The following is a 24,988-nucleotide window of genomic DNA, read 5'->3' as shown; positions in this document are numbered from 1 at the left end:
GGACCCGCTCGATACCCGTGCATCCCGAGTGACGGCGGTATTGGTGCTCTATGTGTGGGGGGATTGATTTTTGATTTTGATTTAATGTGACTAGATTTTTGTATAATAGTAAACGTGTTTCGATTGTAAAATATTATTCGCAATTTTATTGATTTTAGATCATTCACGACATTTCTCAAATTTCATCTCAAGAATAAAGCAAAAAATCAGCCGATATTTGTTACTACTTTTAATAATACCACGTATATTAAATTACTAGCTGTTGCCCGCGACTTCGTCCACGTGGTTAGAATTTTCCCCGTTTTTTCCACATTTTCCATTGTATCTTCGCTCCTATTAGTCGCAACGTGATGTTATATAGCCTATAGCCTTCCTTGATATATGGTCTATTTAACACAAAAAGAATTTTTCAAATCGAACCAGTAGTTCCTGAGATTAGCGCGTTCAAACAAACAAACAAACAAACAAACAAACTCTTCAGCTTTATATATTAGTATAGATAATTTTGAACCCAAACCGTTATCTATAGGTATAGACAAAATAAAATGGAAAATAGAAGGTAGAATTTTGCCTGTAGTCAAAATCTAATCCAATGAAATCTCTCCATTTTCCGAATAAGTATTATTCATTCCTCAAGCTACGGCTACGATAACCAGCTACGGCGTAGCACCCCTGACCTTATCGCCGTAGCCGTAGCATACCCCGCCGGTGAGTCATAGTCACTCGTATGAGTAAGCGTAAGCATATATCTCATTTAATTAAGTCAACAACTCGAACTGTACTTGGAAATTATTTATTAGAGAGACATTTTATTATGAATAAAAAATCGGAATAAAAAGTCATTTAAACAATGAGTGTTTGGTGAAGGTGTCTTGACCTATTTTGACCACGGCGGCTAATATCGCAGGACACTAGTTAAGTAGTGCAGGACACAGGGGCACTGTCATAGCGCGATGAACACGGCCGGAGAGTGATCAGGCGTTGGGAACATATGTTTATGGTCCTTCCGAAACGCGGAAACGAATTCGATAAATAGTTCACCCGGATAATACTTTGTAGTATTTGAAAAATAGTCTAATAAGTCTGTTAGATTAAGAAAACTAATATGGATGACAACAGTTTTAAAGTTTTTTTTATCATTTTCGATGCGCTATATCTTCGTAATGTTTTATTGGTTTGATGAAATAAAAATAGGTATGTTAAGACTTTTTACCTTAAATACCTTACCATATTTATTCCCAAACAACTTAAAAAAAAATCAATAAAACGAATAAGGACTCGAACCCACGATCTTTGAGTCATATTTATTAGGTTATCGCTCCACAATCTGGAACGTAAAAGTTAACGAGAACTTTCACTTGGTATGCCATTTAATCGAAAGAAATTCTCTGAACAAATACTGTCTCAAAATGTAACATGCCTTACTCAGTTTGTTATATAACGTTGTAATATAACAGGTGATCAACGCGGTGACTCACGAGCCGTAGCGGCTGAACTTGCTACGGTGCTACGGCAATGCCATTAGGTCACGGTTATTCTACGCCGTAGCGCTACGGTGTCCGTTGTTCTACGATACGAGATTGTTGAAGGAAGTTTGTGCGTTTTTAGGCTTACGAGTTTACGATGATTCACCTTTAGTTGACTACCGAGTGCAAGGTCTCGGGTTTGAACCCCGTAACTGAGATTTTCGGATTTATAAGTAGTTTTATCTAGATGGAGCTTGATGTTATGAAGAGCGGAGTTTATAATTCTGTGTTTTAAAAGCATATAAGGTCTTTGGGTACCGACTCTGTTTGATCTTTAAAAGTCGTTAGGTAAAAATAACCTTTACAGTAGGTTGTGGAAATCACGTAGAGTGTTGTTGTTCTGTCAAAATAGGCTCCCAACTAAATTAGATGCTACAGAAAACCGACCACGTCAGAATCAAAATTCTTTCAAATAAATCTCTTGCCAATAACTTTATAGACTTTTCTCTTTATTTGACTGATTTCTTGTCCACCCTCCAAGTACCCCGTGACATTATCGTGTCGTCCCCAACAATGCTCACGCGCATACGATGTCTTGATATCAGTGAGTGATGGCCGCTTTCGTTCCGCGCCTCGCGATAAGCTGTGCCTGCGTTACTTAACAGCTTGTACCGTGTTTACTAGTGGCTCGTGAAGTTATTGCTGTTATATTAATGTTTTGTGTCGTTGTTAGGAAAGGTATGGATTATTTACTTTAAGATATTGGCAGCTGTAGGAAAGAGTAATTAGTGACTACTGATTTTGCTAGTAATTAGAAAAAGATACCTAGCATTTTAATTAGTTTGCTGCTGTTTATCTGTCCGCCAATGGATACGAAAGTTAAACAGTAGCAGTGTTCATATTTGATTCATGGATCAGGAAAATGATTAAATTATTGGGGACACGTTACGTGAATATAGCTAGGAAACCAAAAGTGGTAGTCAAAATCATCAAATTTAAAAAATAGGTTTCGTTTTTCTTAAGAATCCACATTCTACTTAATCTTTTTTCAAATGAAACACACTGAAAATAATATTAATAAAATCCGATTTCATCTTAACTTTTACCTTTTTTAATTTTCGGCCTAAGACCCATAAACTAATATACTTTTCCGTTTGTTACAGATGCATGGCGCCCGTCATAACGAAGACTCTCCACCCGTGCCCCCCCTCCGCCCCTCTGTCCGCCATCTTGCAATAACTAATAAAAAAAAATGCACTCCGTCAACAGCCGTCCACACGCACACATTACAAAACCGAACGTCATAAAAAAACTAAAAATTAAAAAGAAAAACGAGCTTACCAACATTGAGACGTGTTCCAATATATAGTTACCAACTTCAGCGCGCGATATCTTTGAAAAAAGTTTGTGGCTAATGAGGCTTTAACATTTTAGGGTGTTCATGAGAATTATCTTGTTGCCTTCTAGTGGTAGTACTGTCGGTCCAATATACCTAAGTTATTGATTTCCCCCCCTTTAATAAGTGTTTAAGTGTTATTTAAAGAGTGAGTGAAGGTGTGTATTGGTTTTTATTTTTTAGTAAGGCTAATGAAATGAGAAAAAAATGTCTTAACCTGTACCGAGTTACGTGATGTTGCTTAGCGATAAACGTTAGTTGTTTTATGACTATCGTTATTTGGCTGTCGTTGTGCGTTTCGCAGTACAGGAAAACTGTTACTACTGCAGCTGTTTTTTTTAATTCCTTAACTGTCTCGGATTTTTCGGACGTATCATCTTCCAATAATAATGCCAATTAAATATAAATATTATGAAGAGATATATGTTTACTACATACCCAGAGAATCACTGCTTCACCTGACTATGACTGAAATATACTTCTTTTCTCGTCTCATTTGCCTTACTCAGACTTAATTAATTTTACTATTCAACTTTGGTATATAAAATAACATATATTTTTTATGCAGTTGATGTGTAAGATATTGATCAATCATTAAATGTGCGTTCAATTTAGATTTTTCATATCTCAAAGTCAAATATATTGTTGGAAAACTTTAACAATGATTAGAGAACAAGATTGACCATGAAATGCCTAAAGCAATTCCCAAATTGTTTTATTCTTTCCCAAATTGTACCTTAACAATTGAATAATAGAGTTGTATTTTCAGTGTGATTACATAAGCAATGGAGACCGCAGAAGTTGAGAAGAGCAATGGCTCTGAGGAGACTCCCCATCTCAATAGAAATAGGGTGAGTTATAACATCTACTACCGAATGAATATAATGCACTGCCTTACTCTTAGTTAAGTTAAAGTTAACTTTTAAATAAACTATGTACTCTAAAGGTGGTAAAATTAATGAAAATTATCGTAATACATCTTGCTTCGTTTACGGAAACGACAATACTGCTGCTTTTTAATTTACTTTGAATATCTGACAAAAAAAAAACGATTTTAATAAAATTCATATTATCATATTACACTATAGCCATAATCTATAGGATTTTTTTTATAGTTCTGCCATCGCAAAATTATTAGGTATCTAATATGTATAAGAAAGACACGAAAAATAACATAGTGCCTGGTGTTTTGAACCATTAATCGCAGGTTCGAATCTTAACGTAGAGTACTTTTCATTTAATTGAAATGCAAAAAGCCAAATGGAGGACTTCCATTTCAAATCACTTAAAAACCTTACCCCCAACGTATCCGCTTAACACAAACATACTAATAGTAAATCTACAAAAACCATGAAACCTAGACATTGAAATAAAACCTACTTTATATCAAGCAAGACATTACAACGGCCTCGCGATGCCCTGCATTAATCACACACGCGGCCTCGACATTGAAACAATGGGCTAACATTCATGTATTTCTATAGGATATACATCAGCCTTGGGTGTAAACTGTAGCTCTTATTTTTAGAAGAGCAAGGTTGATTTTTGCACAGGGAGAGTAGTCCTTTTCGAGAAATAATATGAGTATGGCGAAGTGTACTTTCTTCTTCCTTAAAATGGTCCTTAGAGTTGGTACTTTATGTATTTTAGGAAAATCGGTTGGGTACTTTAGTTTGAAAGGAAAATATTTCGAAATTTTATGTCAGATCATTTTGTTACGAGATTAGAGGGAAGAAAGTGCATCCGCTCCCGACCAACAAGTAAGAAAGTAGTTAATACTGTTTGGATGACCAAAAGCAAGCTGATTTAATAATATACGTAATTGTGTCATAGACGTACGAGTACATTATTATTTCATCCAATTTATTGTAATTAATATTATCTGTTTTCTCCTCTAGAGCTTTAAATCAAAACAATTGGTGCGGAGCCAGGCAATACGCGAGACTCATTCACCGCCGCGCGCTCTCTCGCCAGCGCAGCCGCCTGCCCCCACACCCACCATCAACAACGGGATCACCACCAACAACAACACCGTCAAAACCGCGCCTAACGTTGACAAATCCGCGCCTAACTTGTCGAACTCCGCGCACAACGTGGCCAACTCCGCGCCTAACAACGTGAAATCCGCGCACAATGTTGCGAACTCCGCGCCTAACTTAGCGAACTCCGTGCATAAAGTAGCGAACTCCGCGCCTACCGTGGCTAACTCCGTACCTAAAGTCATTAAAACGAATACCGTTACCGTATCCGACTCTAACGAGGTCAATGATGATAGAACTGTGAGCGTCAGTGATGACTCTAGTCATGTTAGTGTTAGGTCTAGTGATGTTAACAGTAGTGCTGTGAAAGTTACAGATAATAATAATGATGAATATAAAAGGAAACAGCCGGTCGAGATTCAGGTGAGTGGTGACTTTTTTAAATATTGGAATTTATATTTTTAGTGAGAAGGAGTTCGTGGCTTAGCTATAACTGTCAAAATGGTTGTCAGACTTTTCAAGCTTCTGACTACCTGTAACGACTGTCAAAGATGTAGGAATAACAGCTGGTACCCACAATTAAACGTGCCTTCCGAAACACGGAGGAACTCGTTATGACAAAGATGGTCACCCGTCTACGGACTAACCGCGTAAAGCGTAGCTTAACCTGTGATCGATTAACTAGCTTGGTTATAGCTTAACCACGAGCTCCTCAGATCAGATAAGCAATCGCTCCTTGTAAAACACTGATACTCAGCTGTATCCTGTTATACTGGAAGCCGACTCCAACATAGTTAGTCGAAGGCTAGGATGCTGATATCTGTCTACACAGTCCCCGTGTCTCCAGATAACGTCTGGCGGGTGGGACGACTCCAGTCACGACCGCTCGCGCGCCCGCCGCTGGCACTCGGACGCGCACCGCGACCTGCTCTCCAACAACCCTCGAGTCTGCTGTGTCTGCGGCTCCTGCTCCGCCTGTGTACACTGCAGGTGGGTTAGACAAGGATGGAGAATATACTTTGTTATTATGTAAAAATATTGATGTCAACTGCAGGATGTACAGCAAAAGCAAACGACTGCACAGATAGCCTAGTGGATGAGGTCATCACGCCAAACCCACCGTGCGCGACGCGTCGCGGGTTCGATCTCCCCGTAGGTCAAGCGTTTTTGTGATCCACCAATGCTTTTTCTGAGTCTAGGTGTCTTTGGGCAAGTGATTTCTATGTTTGTGAAACCCCCCGCCACACAAGAATAAAATTCCTCACACCGGGAGTCGTTTTAAAAAAAATAAAAAAGCTTAATTTTACTATTAGTTAAAAGTTGTCATGATAGTGTCTCTTTTGTGACGCAAGCTCCAAAGTTGAGAATAATTATGGAGACGAAAATCTGCACTGATAGCCGAGTGGTAGAAGTTTTCAATCGTAACCCACCTTACAAGACGTGTCGTGGGTTCGATCCCCGCTGAGGACTAGCATTTGTGTGATCCACGAATGCTTGCTTCTGATTCTGTAAATGTTTGTTTAACCCTCCGAGATACAAGGATTCATTTCCTCAGTGCGGAAATCCTTCCTTTTTAATTTAGAAATGACTTTAAGTAACGCTCCAATGTGTTTTTTATTATACACAATACTTACATTACACTATGCATTATACTTCTAAATAAAAAATGCGAAAGTGACCAATGTTCTCCAGATGACGTTTTGCGAACATAACTTTCTGCATCAAAACTAAAAATAACTACTTCTTATTCTCATAAACTTCGACCTTCCGTAACATAAATCATTGAAACATCTCTTTAGTAACAATGTATGTAATTTAAAACATCACTATTGACACGTCAATTGTCTAATCTACCATATACGTTCCTATAAAAAATCTCATTTATATTAACAAACAGAGGGTCCTCCAGGGGTCGCCGCCGTCGCCACTACTGCGCGCACAAGCAGGACTCCGGTATCGTGTGCCCCGACGACTGCCCGGACTACTCCGACAATGAAACAGGTATGACAACACCTGACACACTCCCATAATACTATTCTGAGGACCTGTCACCATTTGTTAAAAAGAGATGGAGCTATACGCGTTGTATAGCGCTGTCACTCTTATTATAATGTTATTTTTGAGACATGGTGCTAGGTATTCGGATATATGGTTTTATTCTCACTGAATACTTCAACATGAAGGCGCCTACGTTGTTTTTGCGCTACAGCCACCACACAAACAAGCTTGGTATACACACGAGCCGTTAGCGGAGCCCGAGTGTTAGGGCTCCAGACCATCTGGATAAATAGCAACCGATCCAGACTCCAGCTGCGAACACAAACGATCAAGCGTGGACCCATCGGTAAACACAACCTTCTGTATGGGCTATGCGGCGCGAGCGAGACAGAAATATTCAATAATGTTGCCATGAACACTCAACATTTCTACCTTGACAATTTACAAATTCTCAACAGCTACAAAATCTACCATTTTAGTAGCTTTTCTCCGATTGTAATGGCAATACTGTTAGACGTGTCTGTCAATGTCATGATTGGAGCAGGCGTTGCGCTTTGTTTTGAACTGTTTTTCGTTTTTATTATAATATTTTCAGCGTAATTTTAATATATATGTAATTTATAAGATGTTTAAATGGTGCATCCTGTTTGTTTCTGTTACAGCCGCACTCAGAAATGATCTTATATCTCAATACTTATTTTTCTAACCGACTTCAAAAAAGGAGTGGTCCTCTATTCGCTTATATCCTGTTTTTTTATCTTTGTAACCTCAGAACTTACAGCTAATTTTTTTCTCATTTAACAAGAAATAGCTGTCATTTGGTCACTTCAAATTTACATCTAGTTTGTCTCTTTATGTTTTTTATTTGAAGTTGGTTGCTCTTTTCACTGTAATAATTAATTTTTATAAGAGTATCTTATGGATTTTCCTTCCGGTTCTTCCCCATAGAAATTCTCCATTTTAGATCCGCGCAACTAGACTCATTCCTATAACGTTTTAAAAGTGCCTGGAAAACAACCTATTTGAAATAAAAAAGAAGTGGTTTTGATTTTCGACACTAGAATAATATTTGTTTTTGTCTCATATGTGTCTTTATAGATTTAATAACATCACTATACTTGTATATCTGAGTGCGGTGGTATTCTACCAAATCGATGTGCGGTGTATGAAGTAGTATGTCTCCCTTATAATTACGATATCATTTATTATATGTGTGTGCTGTCGTAGTTGATATTATTGATGCACACGACACTTGTATACTAGAAATGTCGTAATTTGTAACTTGCCGTATAAATGTGAGGCAGATCGCTGCTCTGAGGGGTCCGTAAAAATAGGCCAAAGGAAGATTAGTTGAGAGACCTAACAATTTTGAGACGGTTTCAAAATGATTGACGGTGGTTTTTTTATCACGCTTGATGGTAAACAGTGTTGTGATAAAAGAACAGACAGGCGTTCAGCCTTAATAATACATAGTTCTGAACCCGAAGGTTAAAAGTAGAACCCCAAAAAACGTATTGCCACGTAGAGAAAGTGCTGTTTGGCAAAATTAATATAGAAAAAACAACTCCTAAGACGCAATAAATAATCTTATTCAGGGATTGCATTCATCTACAAATGTCGTGTAGCAAAATAGTATGTTATGTGTATGTACCCCAACCCTAAATATTTATAGTTAACTATCGTGAGGATGATAAATTTATTAAATGATGCAACGGTTTACTCACGCGTATTTATCAGGGGTGCCCGACTAGTTTCGGAACCAACCGGAGTCCTTAATCATGAGCTGACGCGGCGGGCAAGCGAGTCTCCGATAGATACGCGTAAGCAAACCGTTGCATCATTCCATGTCCATCCCTAAATGTTTGTTAAATCGTGTCTTCTGATATTTTTATAGAAGGTTCTAGTCAATGTGGAACAGAGATGCCGCTAAATTGTGCGTAGCGTGTGTCCCGCTTACACAACCAAAACAGCAAAACAGTATATATCTGTAACATGTAGAAATATATTCGTTAGTACAAAATGGGCAAAGAAGACACGGTTTCTTAGTAGAGAAAATGTGTATCAATTACAATTGTTTGTATCATGTATAAACAGCCCCTTTCAATAAAAGCAGATCAGAAAGGATAGCTATAATTTTGAATGTCTGAAACCAGTCTTGCTAAGGAGATCGTATTGCCCAGGTAACATCTGTTGCCAACAAAATGCCCGTCAAACAAACACAAAAATGTTAATAACTGTTGTTTTGGTGTACTTAGATATTAATATGCATGTAGTATAAAACGGTTATATCAATATTACACACATAAACACTAATTTATATACATGTATGTATATATATATAGATGGTGTATATATTAATTCCTATCTTCTCTCTCCACAGGCGGTCACAACAACAACAATATAAGAAAATCGAGCAGTCTCGATGTGGACGATTCCGTTTACTGTAGGTAAGTGTGTGTCAATGTTTAACCGATTGCGAAATAAAGGCGAGTGTGTATTTCATACATGATGTGCCGAGCTGCTGAGCTTCTACCATTTTTAAGACTGACTTTGGATAATATTGTATAGGTGTATTGATACATTTTTTTTGTTCTGTTGAGTGTGTTTTGGAAATGTATATATATCAGAAAGCTTACGATCTTGAAATAGATAGAACATGTTTATTAAACATAGCAAGAAAACCATTTCTAAAAAAAATGCATCCATATCGGTTCACTAATTTAGGAGCTACGGTGTGGTTGCGGTCAAAATTGTAACAACCCTCTTATAGCGATGGGGGTTAAAATCATAATTAACATGAATAATTGTCATTTTAAAAAAAATATTCTAATAAAGTTTTATTTTTCTTTACAGATGTCCGGATCGCAAAGAGAGATCAAAGAACGTACCGTTAAGTAGATACGACTCAGGTAAGACAGTCTCTCTACCTTGCTCCCAAACTCTCAATCATATACGCATCGTCGCTAAGTCGCCGCATTCTCATAGTGCGATGGACACGACTGGAGAGAGATCTGACGCAGGCCACACATCATCATCATTTCGCAACATGTCTTCTTCTTCCATACCTTTCTGTCATCTCACAAGAAATACTCTTTGCATCCATAATGTCTTTTTACACAATCCATCCATCGTTTCTTTGATTGTCCTCTTCCCCATATCTTTTTGTTTTAAATACGATTCCCACATGAAGAAATTAAATCCTTGTGTCGCGGGGGTTTCACAACGTACAATTCACATGCACACCCAGACTCGGAACGAGCATTCGTGAATCACACAATTGTCCTACGTGGGAACAAACCCGCGACACGTTGCACCCAGTGCGTTTTGCGTGATGACCTCGACCAATCAGCTATCCGTGCAGTCGATATACCCACACGGAAAGCTGTGATATTTAAATCTAGATCGCACACAACATGTGCGAGCCTTTGGATTAAACTCCAGACCTTTATTTTGGGAGTCCTGCGGGCTTACCACTATGCTATTACTTCTTCAAACATACAAAAAGAAACCCACGTTTTAACTCAATTTTAAAGCACTTCTCCATAAGCTGGCAGGTTGAAATTTTCAAGGTAGCTTCAAACCCGATGATCATGCAATTAACAACTGTAAAAACGGCTGGACCGTGTTTGATAAAATTTTAATTTCCATTAAAAAAAAAGTGGTGTTTAGATTTTTAAATCTATTAACCTTAACGCGTTGGTCCGTAGATGAGTTCCACTGTTTCGGAAGGCACGTTAAATTGTGGGTCCCGGCTGTTATTCCTACATCTTTGCAGTCGTTAGAAGTCAGAAGCTAGGAAGTCTGACAACCAGTCTAACTAAGGGGAATCGTTTTGCCCATGTAACTGGGTTAAGGAAGTCAGATAGGCAGTCGTTCTTTGTAAAACACTGGTACTTATTTGAAACCGGTTAGACTGAAAGCCGACCCCAAAATAGTTGGGAAAAGGCTAGGCCGATGTGTATTCTGTTTTATTAAAATGACTTTTCCTTGAATTTCAGACGAACGCAACGAGCCGACAGGTCCCGAGCTGGTGGCATTTATCAAGGACACGCTGAATAAAAACGTGCGCGATCGCATGGCGCTGCTGAAGATCGAGCGAGAACTGCACGCGCTCGTCAACGATACCGGGTGAGTGAGGGGTGGCCTCTTAAAAAGGCGAACAGAGGCTGTGAGAGAGGATGGAAATAGGGTGTGATGATAACAGCGTGTTTCAGCTGTTTCTGAGTTGATTTATATACAAAAATCTGTGTTTTGTCGCATCATACCATGTTGTTTTTCGCAGTATATTGTTTCAAAAATTTGCGCGTCAAATTCCCCCTTAGTCGGTGTTTGTGCAAAATAGCCATATCAAGCGTTGAATAGTTAAATTCACGTCAGAAATTTCAGCGTTTAGAAAATTTTTGCATGTGGTCGTGTGATGAAATATTGTAAATTTCGAAATTTACTTATATCAGTCACGGGCAAATGTAAAGAGTATACAATTTTCTATAGTCTAAAAAAAATATTTTTTTTCTCCTTTTTTATACCTTGTATTTAGTAGTTTTTTTATAAAATCTTACCTCAATTTCTAAATAACTTCCTCCCCCTCCCCCCCTAGCCGTTGCATCGTCCGCTTCCCGGTAATGACGTCATACGGGCGCATGCTGGTCCACCGTTGCGCGGCGCTGTTCCAGCTGTCGCACCACCTCGACCACTCCAACAAGACCTGCGTGCTCGTCTCCAAGAGCGGTGAGTTATAGGTCAACACACACTGGTCACATCTGACCGAGGTTTATAGATCATTTATATTAGTGAGAATTTTTTAATAGTTTTAATAAACCACTGTCTGGTTATTTGTTGATATTGTGCTCTATAAGGACCGATGGAAGCCGGGATAGCTATATTGTCTAAAAGGTCACCATCGCCTCCTGAGGCCAAAAAAAGGAAAATTAGTAGGTTTAAATTAGTCGGTAAAAGTCCGTCCATTCTGCTTAACCCAAAGCGTTTGGTGATTTAACCATCTGGAAAAATAGGTCACCTGTTGAAAAGAAATGTAATTTCCACATGTCTAAGCAAATCGTATCTTGCAAATGTTGACTGACCTGTTTGTCTAGTTGTTAGTGGCCTTGTGTTATACCGGTGGTTGTGGGTTCGATTCCCAGCCCGGGCAAATGTTCGTATTATGAACACGATCATTATTAACGTGTTTGCTCGCTTAGTTTGAAGCTAGAATTTGTATCTAATAAAATAATGGATGACTTAACAATATTTATACATACATGTACCCAGGCACGTGTGGAGGCCGTATCCCCTGCACCAGCTTCAAGGAGTGGTGCACGGCCAGCTTCCCGCCCTCCCCGCAGCGGCCGCAGCCGGACCCGCCGCACGCCAAGTAAGCCCAGCGCTGGGCATATTTGCATTTTTTATTCACGGATTTATTTTTATTTTTTTGATTGGATTGATTTTTTTCTATTTTTTACCCTCTCAAATTTGTGTAAACCCGACCGCTTAAAAATTTCCTTTCTGCTGGAGTATTTTATATCTTAGTGATAAAGTCTTTTTTTAATCTTTAAATTCATCAGCCTATATTCGTCCACTGCTGCACATAGGCCCCTCCAATGCCAGAGAAAGTCTTTTTTTATCCTTATATTGAGTGTTAACCCTAACACTTTGCATTGCGTGCCAGGTCGATCCTGAAGCGCGCGTCGCTCCCGCTGGACGCGGCGGGCGGCGGCGCGGGCGCGGCCGCGCGCAGCCGCTCGCTGGAGCAGCGCGAGAGGGACTACGAGAGGGTGCGACGGAGGATCTTCTCCTCGGTGAGGTCTTGTGCCACTGTGGGGTAGGGCCCTGGATTACTGGACATTGGAATGAATTTGACTTCATTAGAAAGAAAAAAATACTATGGCCAATGAATGAACGGCTATTCGATAAAATATGACACTATTAGAAAGAAGGAAAGGAGAAGGGTTATGACGCATATAGGACATGCAGTAGACAAGCAAATATACATAAAAACCAAAAGTACATGGTAGGAGTAAATATGAGCGAGCACACGAAAGGCTTTCGCACTGAACCAGGGCCGATATGTAGCGACAATTTAAAAGACTGTGTCGAGGAGCTGATTTTCGGCGATGTCCGAATAATGCAAATGGAACCATGGAAATTCTTTGTATTAACTATATTGTATTGTATTGTATTAATGTGTAAAATTATCTGACTTATTTTTTCAAAACGTTTTTCAAATATTAGTTTTCCCTATAAAACATGTCGTTGCAACTAAAAACATGTGAAAAGCATTATATAATTCATATTGTGTTCTTACAGCAAGAAGAGGCGCAGTGGCCCTGGCTGGCATCCGGACCTATAAAACTGCTGACCCCAGAAGGAGGCAGGAACAGACTGCTCAAGGTAAGATACATATTTACCAAGACAGCGAATTGTAGAATACAATATTCTTTATTGTCCACCATAGAATTTACAATTATACCACAGCGGTATTACTTATACTAGAAGTCAGCAAGAAACGTCGATTTTACTTCAGAGTCAGCTTTTTTTTTCATCTAGCCCACTGTATCCCACTGTCGGGCAAAGGCCTCCCCCAAATCCTTCCACGATACTCTATTCTGGGCCTCATGGAACCACCCCGCGCGGTAAGCGGGCAGACGGTCTCGCTACGGCTATATTAGTCATGTGTGTAGTCTAAGTGCCCTGCGGTCGGTGTATGAAAAGGTCTGTTGCCCACGAGCGCGGCGGTACAAATCGAAAATGATGCCACGGAAACATAAAACTATCCCGTGTTAATCCAGGTTACAAAATACATTTATAACCTTGATTAGTTTACTGACAGTGCTGGTATTGTCTGAAAGGGTTACCGCAACCCCCGTTAACAAAGGGCAAAGAAACGTGTCGTTTAGTCAACAGTCTGACACTCCCTTCCGCTTAACCCAAAGCTGGAGAAATTATTTAAAGCATTCCCATCCGAAAGAAGAGTATGATTTCTTTAGTTACGTGTTCTTCCTTTAATATTCTAAGAGACCACTGACAAACGATAAAGGAAAACATCGTGAGGTAACCGGGATTCTATTTTGGCATCCGAAATCGCTCTCAGTGAACTAGCGTGGTGATGAATGCTCAAACCTTCCCTATACGGGAATAGGACTATGCCCAGCAGTGGATCCAATATAGGCTGGTATATAAGGTGTTAATCCGCCTATTTTGTTACCTGATAGCAAAACAGCGACTCGTTGAATATGAAAGTGTCGCTGTCTATTTTTTTACCGTATTTACCGACTTCTCTTGCTGTCACTGTCTTGCGAAAGCTACAGAAACTTTTATTTATTGCTGTGTGTTGTGTTATTCAATTGCGAAAACGAATAAAAGAGCTGTTATGTTATATGTGATTTGTGTGCATAGAAGATACACGAAATGAATTTTTAAAGGGATATGAAAAGACCCACTTGAAATAAAGGATTTTTGATTCTGTCTTGTTATATCTCGTGTGGTTTCCTTACATACGATTCGTGTGTGCTGTCGGTTTGTATCTCTACTCCATTTATTTAGGTACTAAAAAATCTTAAGTAATCTTAGTGGGCCTTTAAGTATGCAGTTTAAATATAAGACCATAGAAAACAGAAGAATAAAAAATAAAGAATAAAGTTCAAGAAATATACCATTAAAATATGTCGTTTATTAATTTCATATGTAATTAAATGATGCAACGATTTCCTCTCTCGTATTTATCAGGATATGTTGGCAAGGTAACTGGGTTGAGGAGGTCAGATAGGCAGTCGCTCCTTGTAAAACACTGGTACTCAGCTGCATCCGGTTAGACTGGAAGCCGACCCCAACATAGTTAGGAAAAGGCTAGGCCGATGATGATTTATCGGGATATTCCGACTAGTTTCGGACCCAACCGAGTCCTTAATCATGAGCTGAAGGATTGGCCTGGTCACGAGTCGTTCCCGCGGATATTCCGACTAGTTTCGGACCCAACCGAGTCCTTAATCATGAGCTGAAGGATTGGCCTGGTCACGAGTCGTTCCCGCCACTCGAAACTATTCAGGAAATCCTGATAAATACGCGTGAGTGAACCGTCATCCTCACGAAAAAATACCAACGGCACTTTATTCCAATCTCTTTAAAGCTATGCGAAATACTTTATATCTTATATCTTTCAAATTAAATATAATCAAAATCATTTATTTGCGGAAATGGATATTAAAGATGATATAATACTGGTTAGTGTCACTATAATCAATTTCCTACTACCACAAACGTCTTGTTTTCAGAGTGTCGGTAGGTTTTCCTCCATCATGACCGTTCAAGTTATTTTCCATCATTTCTTTTTTCTTATATCATATCATTGGCTACACGGATAGCCGAGTGGTAAAGGTTACCACGCCAAACCTACTATGCGTGTTCGATCCCCGAGCAGGACAAGCATTTGTGTGATTCACAAATGTTTGTTCTGAGTCTGGGTGTCTTTGTGCACGTGATTTGTTTGTGACACAAGGATTCAATTCCTGTGGGAGTCGTTTTTTTAAGAAGAAACAAAAATACATACAAAGAATCCCTGTTTACCTAACTACGTCCAAAGGAAGTTATGTTTTTCTTCATTTAATTAAACAAATACACATAGAACCAATATATAGACTGCACGGTTATCCGCGTGTTAAAGATCACTCCGCAAGAACCTCTATGAGCGACATGTCGCGGATTCGATCCCCGCGTAGGGCAAACATTTGCGTGATCCACAAATGCTTGTTTTGAGTCTGGGTATCTTTATGCATCTGACTTAAATATTTTTAGGGGTTTTCAAGGATACAAGGATTAAATTCTGTAATGCGGGAGACGATTAAAAAACATATGAAAAATATATATTATGAAACCTATAAAATCCTTTAATTTTCCATTCCCACTAAATAAATAAACATTCTGTGAAAAAGCTTTAACTGAAAACGCATCAAAATGAAAAGCGAATTCAGTTTTCCACGAATTTTAATTTGTTCGCAAATAATAAATAAACGATTTTCCAGAGAAAAATCTCCCAAAACATTTCCGCGTATTTACAGAATCCTTTGAAAATAATTCAATGCACATTTTCCCGTCAATCTGTTAAGGCATGTTCAAACTTTCGGACTGCACAGGTAGCCAACTAACATAGGAGTTAGGATGTGCCAGCGAAACGCATTTGCATCGTGTCGTGGGTTCGATCCCCGTATAGGGGTGTTTTTGTGCATGTGACTTGATTTTTGTGATGCCGCCAGCGGCACAAGGATTAAATTCTGTCTGAAAGAGTACTTAAAAAAAATATAGAACCACGCATAGCAAAATATCATCCTTACCTGCGTCTGATTTTGACTTCTTCTTATCGTATAGTTGATACACAACCTGGTTTCAGAGTTAAAACCGCCCTTAGGCCTCTAACTTAACAGACCTAAAGAAATCTCGTATAATATGTCGATTTTCTCACCATGTTCTCATTCACTGTTTTGAACAAGTGATAATTACTTCGTAACACGCACTTAAATTCCAAATTAAATATCGAAACTGATTCAACTTTTGCCATGGCTAACACTTACCTAAGCAAAGCTCTCACAAAGACCTGTTTACTGCACAAAACGCAGTGTGAACGCGCCTTAACAACACGAACGGTAGAGTTCAAACGAGTCTATATATAGATACGATCGATGTCGGAACGAAACGAGGTCGGCCGGAGATACCCGAGCGTTGGCGGAAACGCACGAAGCGAGACCCGGGCACCCGGGCAACATTCACCTGTAATACGTGTTGCATTCGAGTTGTGTTGTTAACGAAATTTATTTAAAAAAAAAGTGCATTTATTTATTTTTCGGCATTCTTAATATTCAAAAATAATTATTATTATCGGAAATTATTGAGTTAATTATTCAAAAGGATATACAGATTATAAATAATCTTTGGAAAAAGGAAAAACAGGATTTTAAGCTGACAAATTAATTTATACTGGATTTATTTTAAAAGGTGATGGATATAATTATATTTTTCGTATTATTTTGTTCTTGTAATAGCTTTTCGTCTCTTTTTTTCTTGCTGATTGTCAACATTATATCTTGGCCTCTTGCTATCTCTTTCTTCTTCAAGTGTAAGATAGAGATAGAAATACTTTGTGAGTCTTAAGGTTTAATTTTGTTTGTAAGCTGAATTATTTGTCTTAGATATTTGTAGTTTGTTATTATAATTATTGTTGTGTATATTTCATTGTAATTAATTTGTTTATTTTACTTTTTTGGCTTTTCGCTCATATTAGCTGGTATTAAAATAAATCTATTTTAATGTTTCATGAGTTTTTTTTTTGTTTGCAATTAATTGTTGTTTTAATTTAAATAAATGGTGTGTTTTACAGTAGTTCTATAGGAAATAAAGTCAACTGCACAGTTATGGTAACATTTTACGATATTGAAATAGGTCTTATGCTGTAGCAATAAGGTTTACATTCGTTTAATATCAAACGTTTTTACACATTTTCAAATCTTTGTTTGCTGCGTGACTGTGCAATATATAATGGAATATATACGTGGATCTATAATATATGGTGTATTTGGAAGGACCTTTTAGGAGCTAATATTACCGGAAAAAATATCGATTACGAAATCGATTAATACTTATTAGTATTAGTACTAATTAGTATTAGTATAGATGAATATTATAATACTAAAGAAAAGTATTTTTCTAAGTTAGTTTTTAACCTTTGACGCAAAGGGGGTTTCATAAATTTTACTTTTCCGTCTATCGGTCTATGACGTCATAGCTTCCAAACAGATTGTGGGATTTCAAGTTCGTTTGTTTTGTACCTATTAATGTCGAATTAGGTGCTAGTGTTCTTAGACATATGAAAATAATCCGTCGAGACTGTCGTGGGTGGTAAGATTTTATCGTCGGTTATTTTTTAAATCATCTGAGTATATGGTTTCGTACCCATCCGATGAAATTTTCAGATAATGAAAGATCAAAATAAAGGTTAAGGAACGTCGGCGCGGTCATAAATATGATATTAGAAAAAAAATAGCTTGTATTCTAAAGCTCTTTGTAAGGAAACCTTAGTGTCGCGAGTCCGACTTGTGCTTGATCGGTTTTTTTATTAAAACTAATTACTTATATGATAACTAGCTAGCTAGGAAGGTAAAGTTGGATCCCATAGATTACGGAAGTTGAAACCTAGATATAAAATACCAGCCTGTACACGTCTCACTGCTGGGCACAGGCCTCGCCCCATATACGGAAGGTTTGAGCATTGATCACCACGCTAGCTCACTGCGGGCGATTTCAGATTCCAATATTTGAAATCCAACTTTCCTCACGATGTTTTCCTTCACCATTTGTCACTGGTGTCTAAGAATAATGAAGAAAACATAAAACTTTAAAAAAGCCACACTATCACTTTGCCCGCGCTGGTATCGAACCTGCACCTCGTGCATACATATCCATGCATAGAACTGCAAGTCCAACACGAACCCAGATCTAAAATAATGGCTAAAAAGCTGTGCTATTTAATTATATTAAAGTTCTTCATGAGTAAATATCGACTTAATCCTATTTTGGTAATATGTAGTCATTGTAATAAGTAGTCGCTCTTTGTAAAACACTGTTACTTAGCTGAAACCGGTTGGACTGGAAGCCGACCCCAACATAGTTGGGAAAAGGCTAGGCCGATGATGATGATGATGACGTAATAATGTTTAGTAGGTATAAATTTATCAATTTAAATTAATACGACGGGGATTTCATTTATGTTTATTTATACCTCTAAATAAATTACATTAAAAAAAGACCCAGATCTTACACTTATATATGAACATTGGTCCCTGTTGTTCCAGGTGCAGTCCCTAGAGGGCGCCCCTCCGGGGTCCCGCGGGGGCTGGCGCGGGGGCCGCGGTCCCGTGTCCAAGAGCCACAGCTTCGGGGGCTACGCAGCCGCTGAGCCGCAACACGCGCCCAGACTGCTGAGTCGACAAGGTATGTACTACATATGATCTAAAATCTAAAAGGGTATTGGCAAAAAAATCTGTTTATTCCCTCAGTCAGATTTCCCGAAAGTATTGAATACGTATTTTTCATTTTATCAAATAATTAAAAAGCTCTTTTGTAGGTAACTGGACTGAGGAGGTCAGATAGGCAGTCGCTCCTTGTAAAACCCTGGTATTTAGCTGAACCCGGTTAGACTGGAAGCCGACCCCAACATAGTTGGGAGAAGGCTAGGCCGATAATTTTGCATGTTTTGGTATTATCGACTAAGCAAAATGAATTTTGCCGGTCAGTTATTTATAATCTAAACTAATATATAAAGCTGAAGAGTTTGTTTGTTTGAACGCGGTAATCTCAGGAACTACTGGTTCAAATTGATTTTTTTTTTGTATTATATAGACCATTCACCGAGGAAGGTTTTAGGCTATATACCATCACGCTGCGACTAATAGGAGCGAAGATACAATGGAAAATGTGGAAAAAACAGGGAAAATTATTCATCTTCGAGGGCTTCCGTTCAAAAATACCTAACTTATATATTCTAACCACGCGGACGAAGGCGCGGGCAACAGCTAGTTATGTATATTAAAATGTGCAGCGTGGCGCTGCAATGGTGAGAGTAATGATGTCACCATTTTAGCGCCACGCCCTGTATGTGAGGTTGAATATGGTTTTGACATAAAAAATCTGTTCAGACAGATTTCAGAGAAATTCTTGGACATGTATTTTACATTTTATCTCCTAAAATAAAGATGAAGGGTAAACAGTGATATAAAATCACGTGTGACGTCACTTGCCAGTATGCTCTTTATACTCAAGTGATGTTTTTAGCCCCTTTAAACTTAAGTGCTTTTTAAACTGAAGTGTTTCGGAAATCTGATGCACTATACTGATTTATACCTACATATTGTTACATTTTTCTTTTTACGTCGTCTGCAATTGAACTGCTGTCGGATTGCACATTTTTTGCAGTTTTATTGCAGTCGTGTCAACTGCACTTGAATTACAATTGTCGGTTGGATTGCAGTTGAAATGCGATCTGTCTAGAGCCTAAGTCCTCTATTCTACGGTATACCTTCATTAAGTGCCTATCTCCCGCAGGTGACCTGGCCTCCAGCAGCTGGCGCCTGTCGCCCTCCAGTTCGGGCTACAAGACCCTCAGCCTCAGGAGCACAGACTCCATCACACCCTCGCCGACAGGTAACCTAACTAGACTAGACATAATTTAGTATCTATTGTACTTGTCACTGGCATACAGGGTGTCTCAAAAATCAACGCCAGGTCGTCACAGTCATCAGAAGAATTGGTTTCATATATTTTGAATTATTAGCAAAAAAATATCGAATGAACTGATATCATGTGATGATATTTCAATCCTATGTCTACAAATATTAAGTTAATTCATTTTTTTTAACTACTGTATGACTGTGACACATAACAATCACAGTATTCTACGTAAAACTGCTGCGAGTCCCACCGATTGTTCCGTTTTCCATGAAATTTGGAATGCAGATAGTTAACACATAGACTTTTATCCGACTTGGATTCGGAGTGATATTTTTGCAGCTGTAACCGACAACCATCTCGTACAGTTAGTATATAGTCCCCGTTACGTGTTGCAAGGCGGCGCGAGCCCCGAGCCGGGCGAGGCCGTGGTGTGGGCCGTCACGGACATGGCGGCCGTCCCGCCCGGCGCGCTCGTCATACACCCGCAGGTAGCACTACACTTCACTCATATACCTCATACACTTTGGCGGTTTCTGTTGGTCTAGTTGTTAGTGACCCTGACTGCTATACCGGAGGTCGTGACTTCGATTCCAGTCAGGACAAATGTTGTGTGATGAGCATGATCATTTGTTCTGGGCCCCAATTCTGCTACTTAAAATGGCCGATGAATGAAGAAATTTGACCTAAAATGACACTTTTCGTATTCTCTTTAGCATTTTTTCTACGCAATAATTGGAAATTTAGTATAGAACGGAACACTCAAGGTCAATACAATGAATTTACAATTATTGTATTGCCATAATGCTCTGGAGAATAGGAATAATTTCAAATTTAATCCAATGTCCATTCATTTATCGGCCATTGTAAATACTCATAGCAGAATCGGGGCCCTGATAGAATGTACAAGGACTCTCAAACTTATGTTATCAACTTATAATACCTACATTCTAAACAAACAAATTTCTGATTTCATTTAATAAGGTTTTTGTAAAGAAATCTGTTTAATCCGTCAGACAGATTTCTAAAGAATATTGGACAGATTTTTTTGCTTTTATCTCGTAAATAAAAAATGAAGGGGATACAGTGATTTAAACCCTCGTGTGACGTCACTTACCAGTTCGCTTCTTACTAGCAAGTGATGTCACTAGCCCCCTCTACCGTACATTAAATCATCTTAAATGCTTTCAATTTTCATAACTTTTTATGATATGACAAAATTAAAGATGCATATTGGATCTTTGGATATTTATCTATCTTAACAGATTTATATTAGATTTAGACTAATACCATATTTATTACCTATACACGCCCATATATCTAAATAGAGCTATCACACTCAAGCAATTGATTCTTGTGCTTCAGTTTTACCCAAAATAAGATCTAACGATAACTTTTACACATACACTACTAAAACACTTTCATCGCAAGATATGGATAAATCTATTAATCCTGGACTTTGTTGACCTATTAAGACGGGCCGGCCGCTGACCAACCCGGACGGCTCGGTGTACACGTTCGACCCCGCCAACCCGCCCGTACTCTACGACACCAGCGTCCTTACTGACCAGCAGAAAGTAAGTCGCGTTTACAGTTTTACACCAGCTTCCTGGCCTATATGGCCTTGGAACACAAGTTTCAATATAATGTCGTTATTGTGGATCGTATGTTTGTAAGTAATACAGGTCTTAAATATACTCAAATAGTTCAGGTAAGCTTATTTATTTAGATGGCTTTGTGTTAAAGTTGTGTGTGTGTCTACATCGATCATAAAACTATGTAGTTGTTATATTTTGGTATGTCCTGTAAGTTACAGGTAAAGACAGCACGAACCAAATGTTACTGTTTTACTTATCCCACTTTAAACTGACGAAGAATGATTGCGTTCAAAGAAGTTGACATTAATTTTTCATATACATTTACAAAGTCACATAATAATGTTGTTTATTTCAGTTGGATCCGAATAACGAGAAACGTCGCGGTAGACTCGAGAAACAGCACTCGTTCATTGACAACGGTGAGTGTAGAGCAAGCACTTCATTAGTAAGTATGGGTGGCCGAGTGGTACAGGTTACCACGTTTAACTACTCGACGTTTCGTTGGTTCGATGCCCGCGTGAAAGGAAATACTTGTTCAGTCTTTGGGTTTATGTAATTAAAATTATTGTAAATCATCGCAATAGAACGATTGGGTTTCTGAAAGCGGGAGCCGTTTTTAAATAAAGGTACTCATGCCTCGAGCCATTCTTAGACGCGACCGAAATGTTTTTTTGAAATGTATTTATGCTAATGTAATTAAAAATACAGCATGCTCTGCTGTGTAGTTTGTTTGTTTGTTTCTTATCCACAGCACTGATGGATGGACCAGTTTGGGCGCTGTCTGTAATTTTAATGACAGAAAAATATTGCTAAGATTGTTAAATGACACAAATAAATCATTATCATCAGTTCACTGCTGGAAATAACTCTCCTTTTCTAATCTCAACCAGCAGATCTCCACCAGACCAATAAATGACGCCACACGTGACATTTAATATTTATAATATTATAACATGTACCCAGTTACAATAAGATTGATATTTACTAACATGTCTGTCTGTCTGCCCGCGTGTAGAGTGCGGGTGCGGGTCGCGCGAGGAGTGTCGCGGCGCGTGCTGCTGCGAGTGTCGGCGGCGGGACCACGACCAGGCGGTAACGTCACACCTACTGCTAGATACTATACAACCTTATTATATCGATCTAGGAGGTCTGATAGGGAGCCGGTCATCAGATACGTTGAAGATAAGCAATCACAAGAAAATGATAGCATGGATAGTCGACTGGTATTGGTTACCATGCCAAAGATATTTATACGACGTGTCGTGAGTTCGATCCCTGCGTAGGGCGAGCGTTTGTGTGATACATGAATGCTTGTTCTGGGTTGGGTATCTTTGTGCACGTGACTTTAATGCTTGTGAAATGTATAATTTAAGTCCATCAAATGGATAGTTAAAAAATATACTAGCAAGTTTTTCTATTGACAAAGATAAACTGCACAGAAGTGACGTCACATGAAAGTTCTATCCTCGGTAATTTCATCAATTTAATTTGCCAAACAAACAATAACCATTAATTTTGACTGAAATACACGAAGGATATTAAAATCATCAATCATGATCCTTATTGCTAAGTTTACAATTAACGTCTTATTTTACAGGAAGCCACAACAGTCCAAGCGAGTCCCACTCACGTTGAGCCCAACAAACAACAACCACAAGAAACTCCCATACAATACGAAATCAAGCAAGAGCCAGAAGAAACAGTCGCAGACACATACCCAACCAATGAGGAACCTCCATACGAGGAACCGGCCAATCAGAAGCCAGAATACGAGCAAACAGCCAATCAGCGCCAAGAATACGAAATACCAGCCAACATACCGACCAATAACAACACAGCTAGACCTTACGAACAGCCCAGCTATGAACAAGCTGAACAAGTCACTTACCAACAATATGAAAGCTACGATCCGACCAATCACAAGCCGTCTGAAGCCGTACGTTATGAACCGGCCAATCAGATCGCTTTAAATAATAATATGCACAACAGAGCTGTCAAAATGACCAATCAGGATGGAGTTGAAGTTCACTATCAACAGTACGTGCAGCAGGGGTATAGGACTGATGATGTAAGTTATATTTAATTATATCATCATCGGCCTAGCCTTTTCTCAACTATGTTGTGGTCAACTTCCAGTCTAACCGGATGCAGCTAAGTACCAGTGTTTTACAAGGAGCGACTGCCTATCAGACCTCCTCAACCCAGTTACTTGGCCAGCACGATACCCCTGGGTTAGACTGGTTGTCATGGTAGTAAGGGGTGGTAGTTAGTGGTGCTAATTGGTATCGTGTTGCCCAGGTCGAGGGTTGAGGAGGTCAGATAAGCATTCGCTCCTTGTAAAACACTGGTGCTTAGCTGTATCTGGGTAGACTAGAAGTCGACGCTAACATAGTTGCGAAGAGGCTAGGAAGCTTCATCAATAAATTAAGACAACTTTGTATTAAAAAAAAATATTTAGCCTGCTTTTACTACAAAAATTGACGATGCTTTTTCAGAATTCACAATTAGTTCTCCTCATTTCTGAATTCGGTTCCGTTTCCAAAACTTACATAATCAAACATGTTCTCTTCACCAATCACCTCTAATCACCACCCTGTCCACATTATCAAATGATGTAACAGTTTACTCACGCATATTTATCGGGAGTGCCCGTCTAGTTTCGGACCCAACCGGGCATCATTTAACAGTGAATCAGACTCACGATAGTTAGTATAAAAACACCCTGTCCACAGATGACGTCCCCCCCTCAGCTGGTGAACCAGTTCGTGAGCCAGGAGTTGAACATGCAGCTGCTGAGCCAGGCCAAGCTCACGCCGCTGCCGCTGCCCGACCCCAACATGCGTGAGTCACACGAACTGACAGATATACGACATCATAAACTATATGTATACGTTACCGAAAGTCATTTGTTCATTGCACCTTAAATAACCACCTGTAATTACATTATGGAAGCAATTAACAAAGTATAACAAACGATTATATATATTATTATATATCCTGGGACAACTCACACACGGTTATCTGATCCCAAGCTAAGCAGAGCTTGTGTTACAGTAACCAGACAACTGATAAACTTACTTATATATTTCTAAATACATACATATTATAGATAAATTACACCCAGACACCAGAACAAATGATCATGCTCAACATAAACAAACATAACAAAGTATTCAGTATTAATATCAAAGTTAGTTATTAGTGGAAAGTGAACAAAATATACTGTTATTATATTAATGATAAGGTATTTGACAAATAAAAAACTGTTTATTTCGTCAGACGGATTATTTTATCTCGTGTGACGTCACTTACCAGTTCATTTTCTTCTACTAGCCAGTGATTTCA

General features: G+C 38.8%; 1 protein-coding gene across 1 annotated transcript in view; it reads left to right on the top strand.

The window, feature by feature from the left end:
* Positions 1-24,484, top strand: part of LOC113504115 (cAMP-regulated phosphoprotein 21) — a gene marked incomplete at its 3' end in the record, with an annotated part of 41,866 nt that extends 17,382 nt beyond the window's left edge. The window contains 20 exon segments of the mRNA XM_026886240.1: positions 2,630-3,020; positions 3,632-3,713; positions 4,761-5,264; positions 5,689-5,831; positions 6,739-6,842; positions 9,220-9,286; positions 9,693-9,748; positions 10,838-10,967; positions 11,437-11,567; positions 12,108-12,210; positions 12,505-12,634; positions 13,143-13,226; positions 18,674-18,812; positions 19,923-20,021; positions 20,445-20,536; positions 21,521-21,622; positions 21,999-22,062; positions 22,659-22,735; positions 23,241-23,711; positions 24,376-24,484. Coding sequence (XP_026742041.1) covers positions 3,648-3,713; positions 4,761-5,264; positions 5,689-5,831; positions 6,739-6,842; positions 9,220-9,286; positions 9,693-9,748; positions 10,838-10,967; positions 11,437-11,567; positions 12,108-12,210; positions 12,505-12,634; positions 13,143-13,226; positions 18,674-18,812; positions 19,923-20,021; positions 20,445-20,536; positions 21,521-21,622; positions 21,999-22,062; positions 22,659-22,735; positions 23,241-23,711; positions 24,376-24,484 — 2,671 coding nt within the window.
* Positions 24,485-24,988: the final 504 nt, after the last annotated feature.

Source organism: Trichoplusia ni, chromosome 21 (genome assembly GCF_003590095.1).
Source record: "Trichoplusia ni isolate ovarian cell line Hi5 chromosome 21, tn1, whole genome shotgun sequence".
Taxonomy (NCBI): Eukaryota; Metazoa; Arthropoda; class Insecta; order Lepidoptera; family Noctuidae; genus Trichoplusia; species Trichoplusia ni.
Note: the sequence above shows the minus strand (reverse complement) of the source record. Positions and strands in the feature narration are given on the sequence as shown.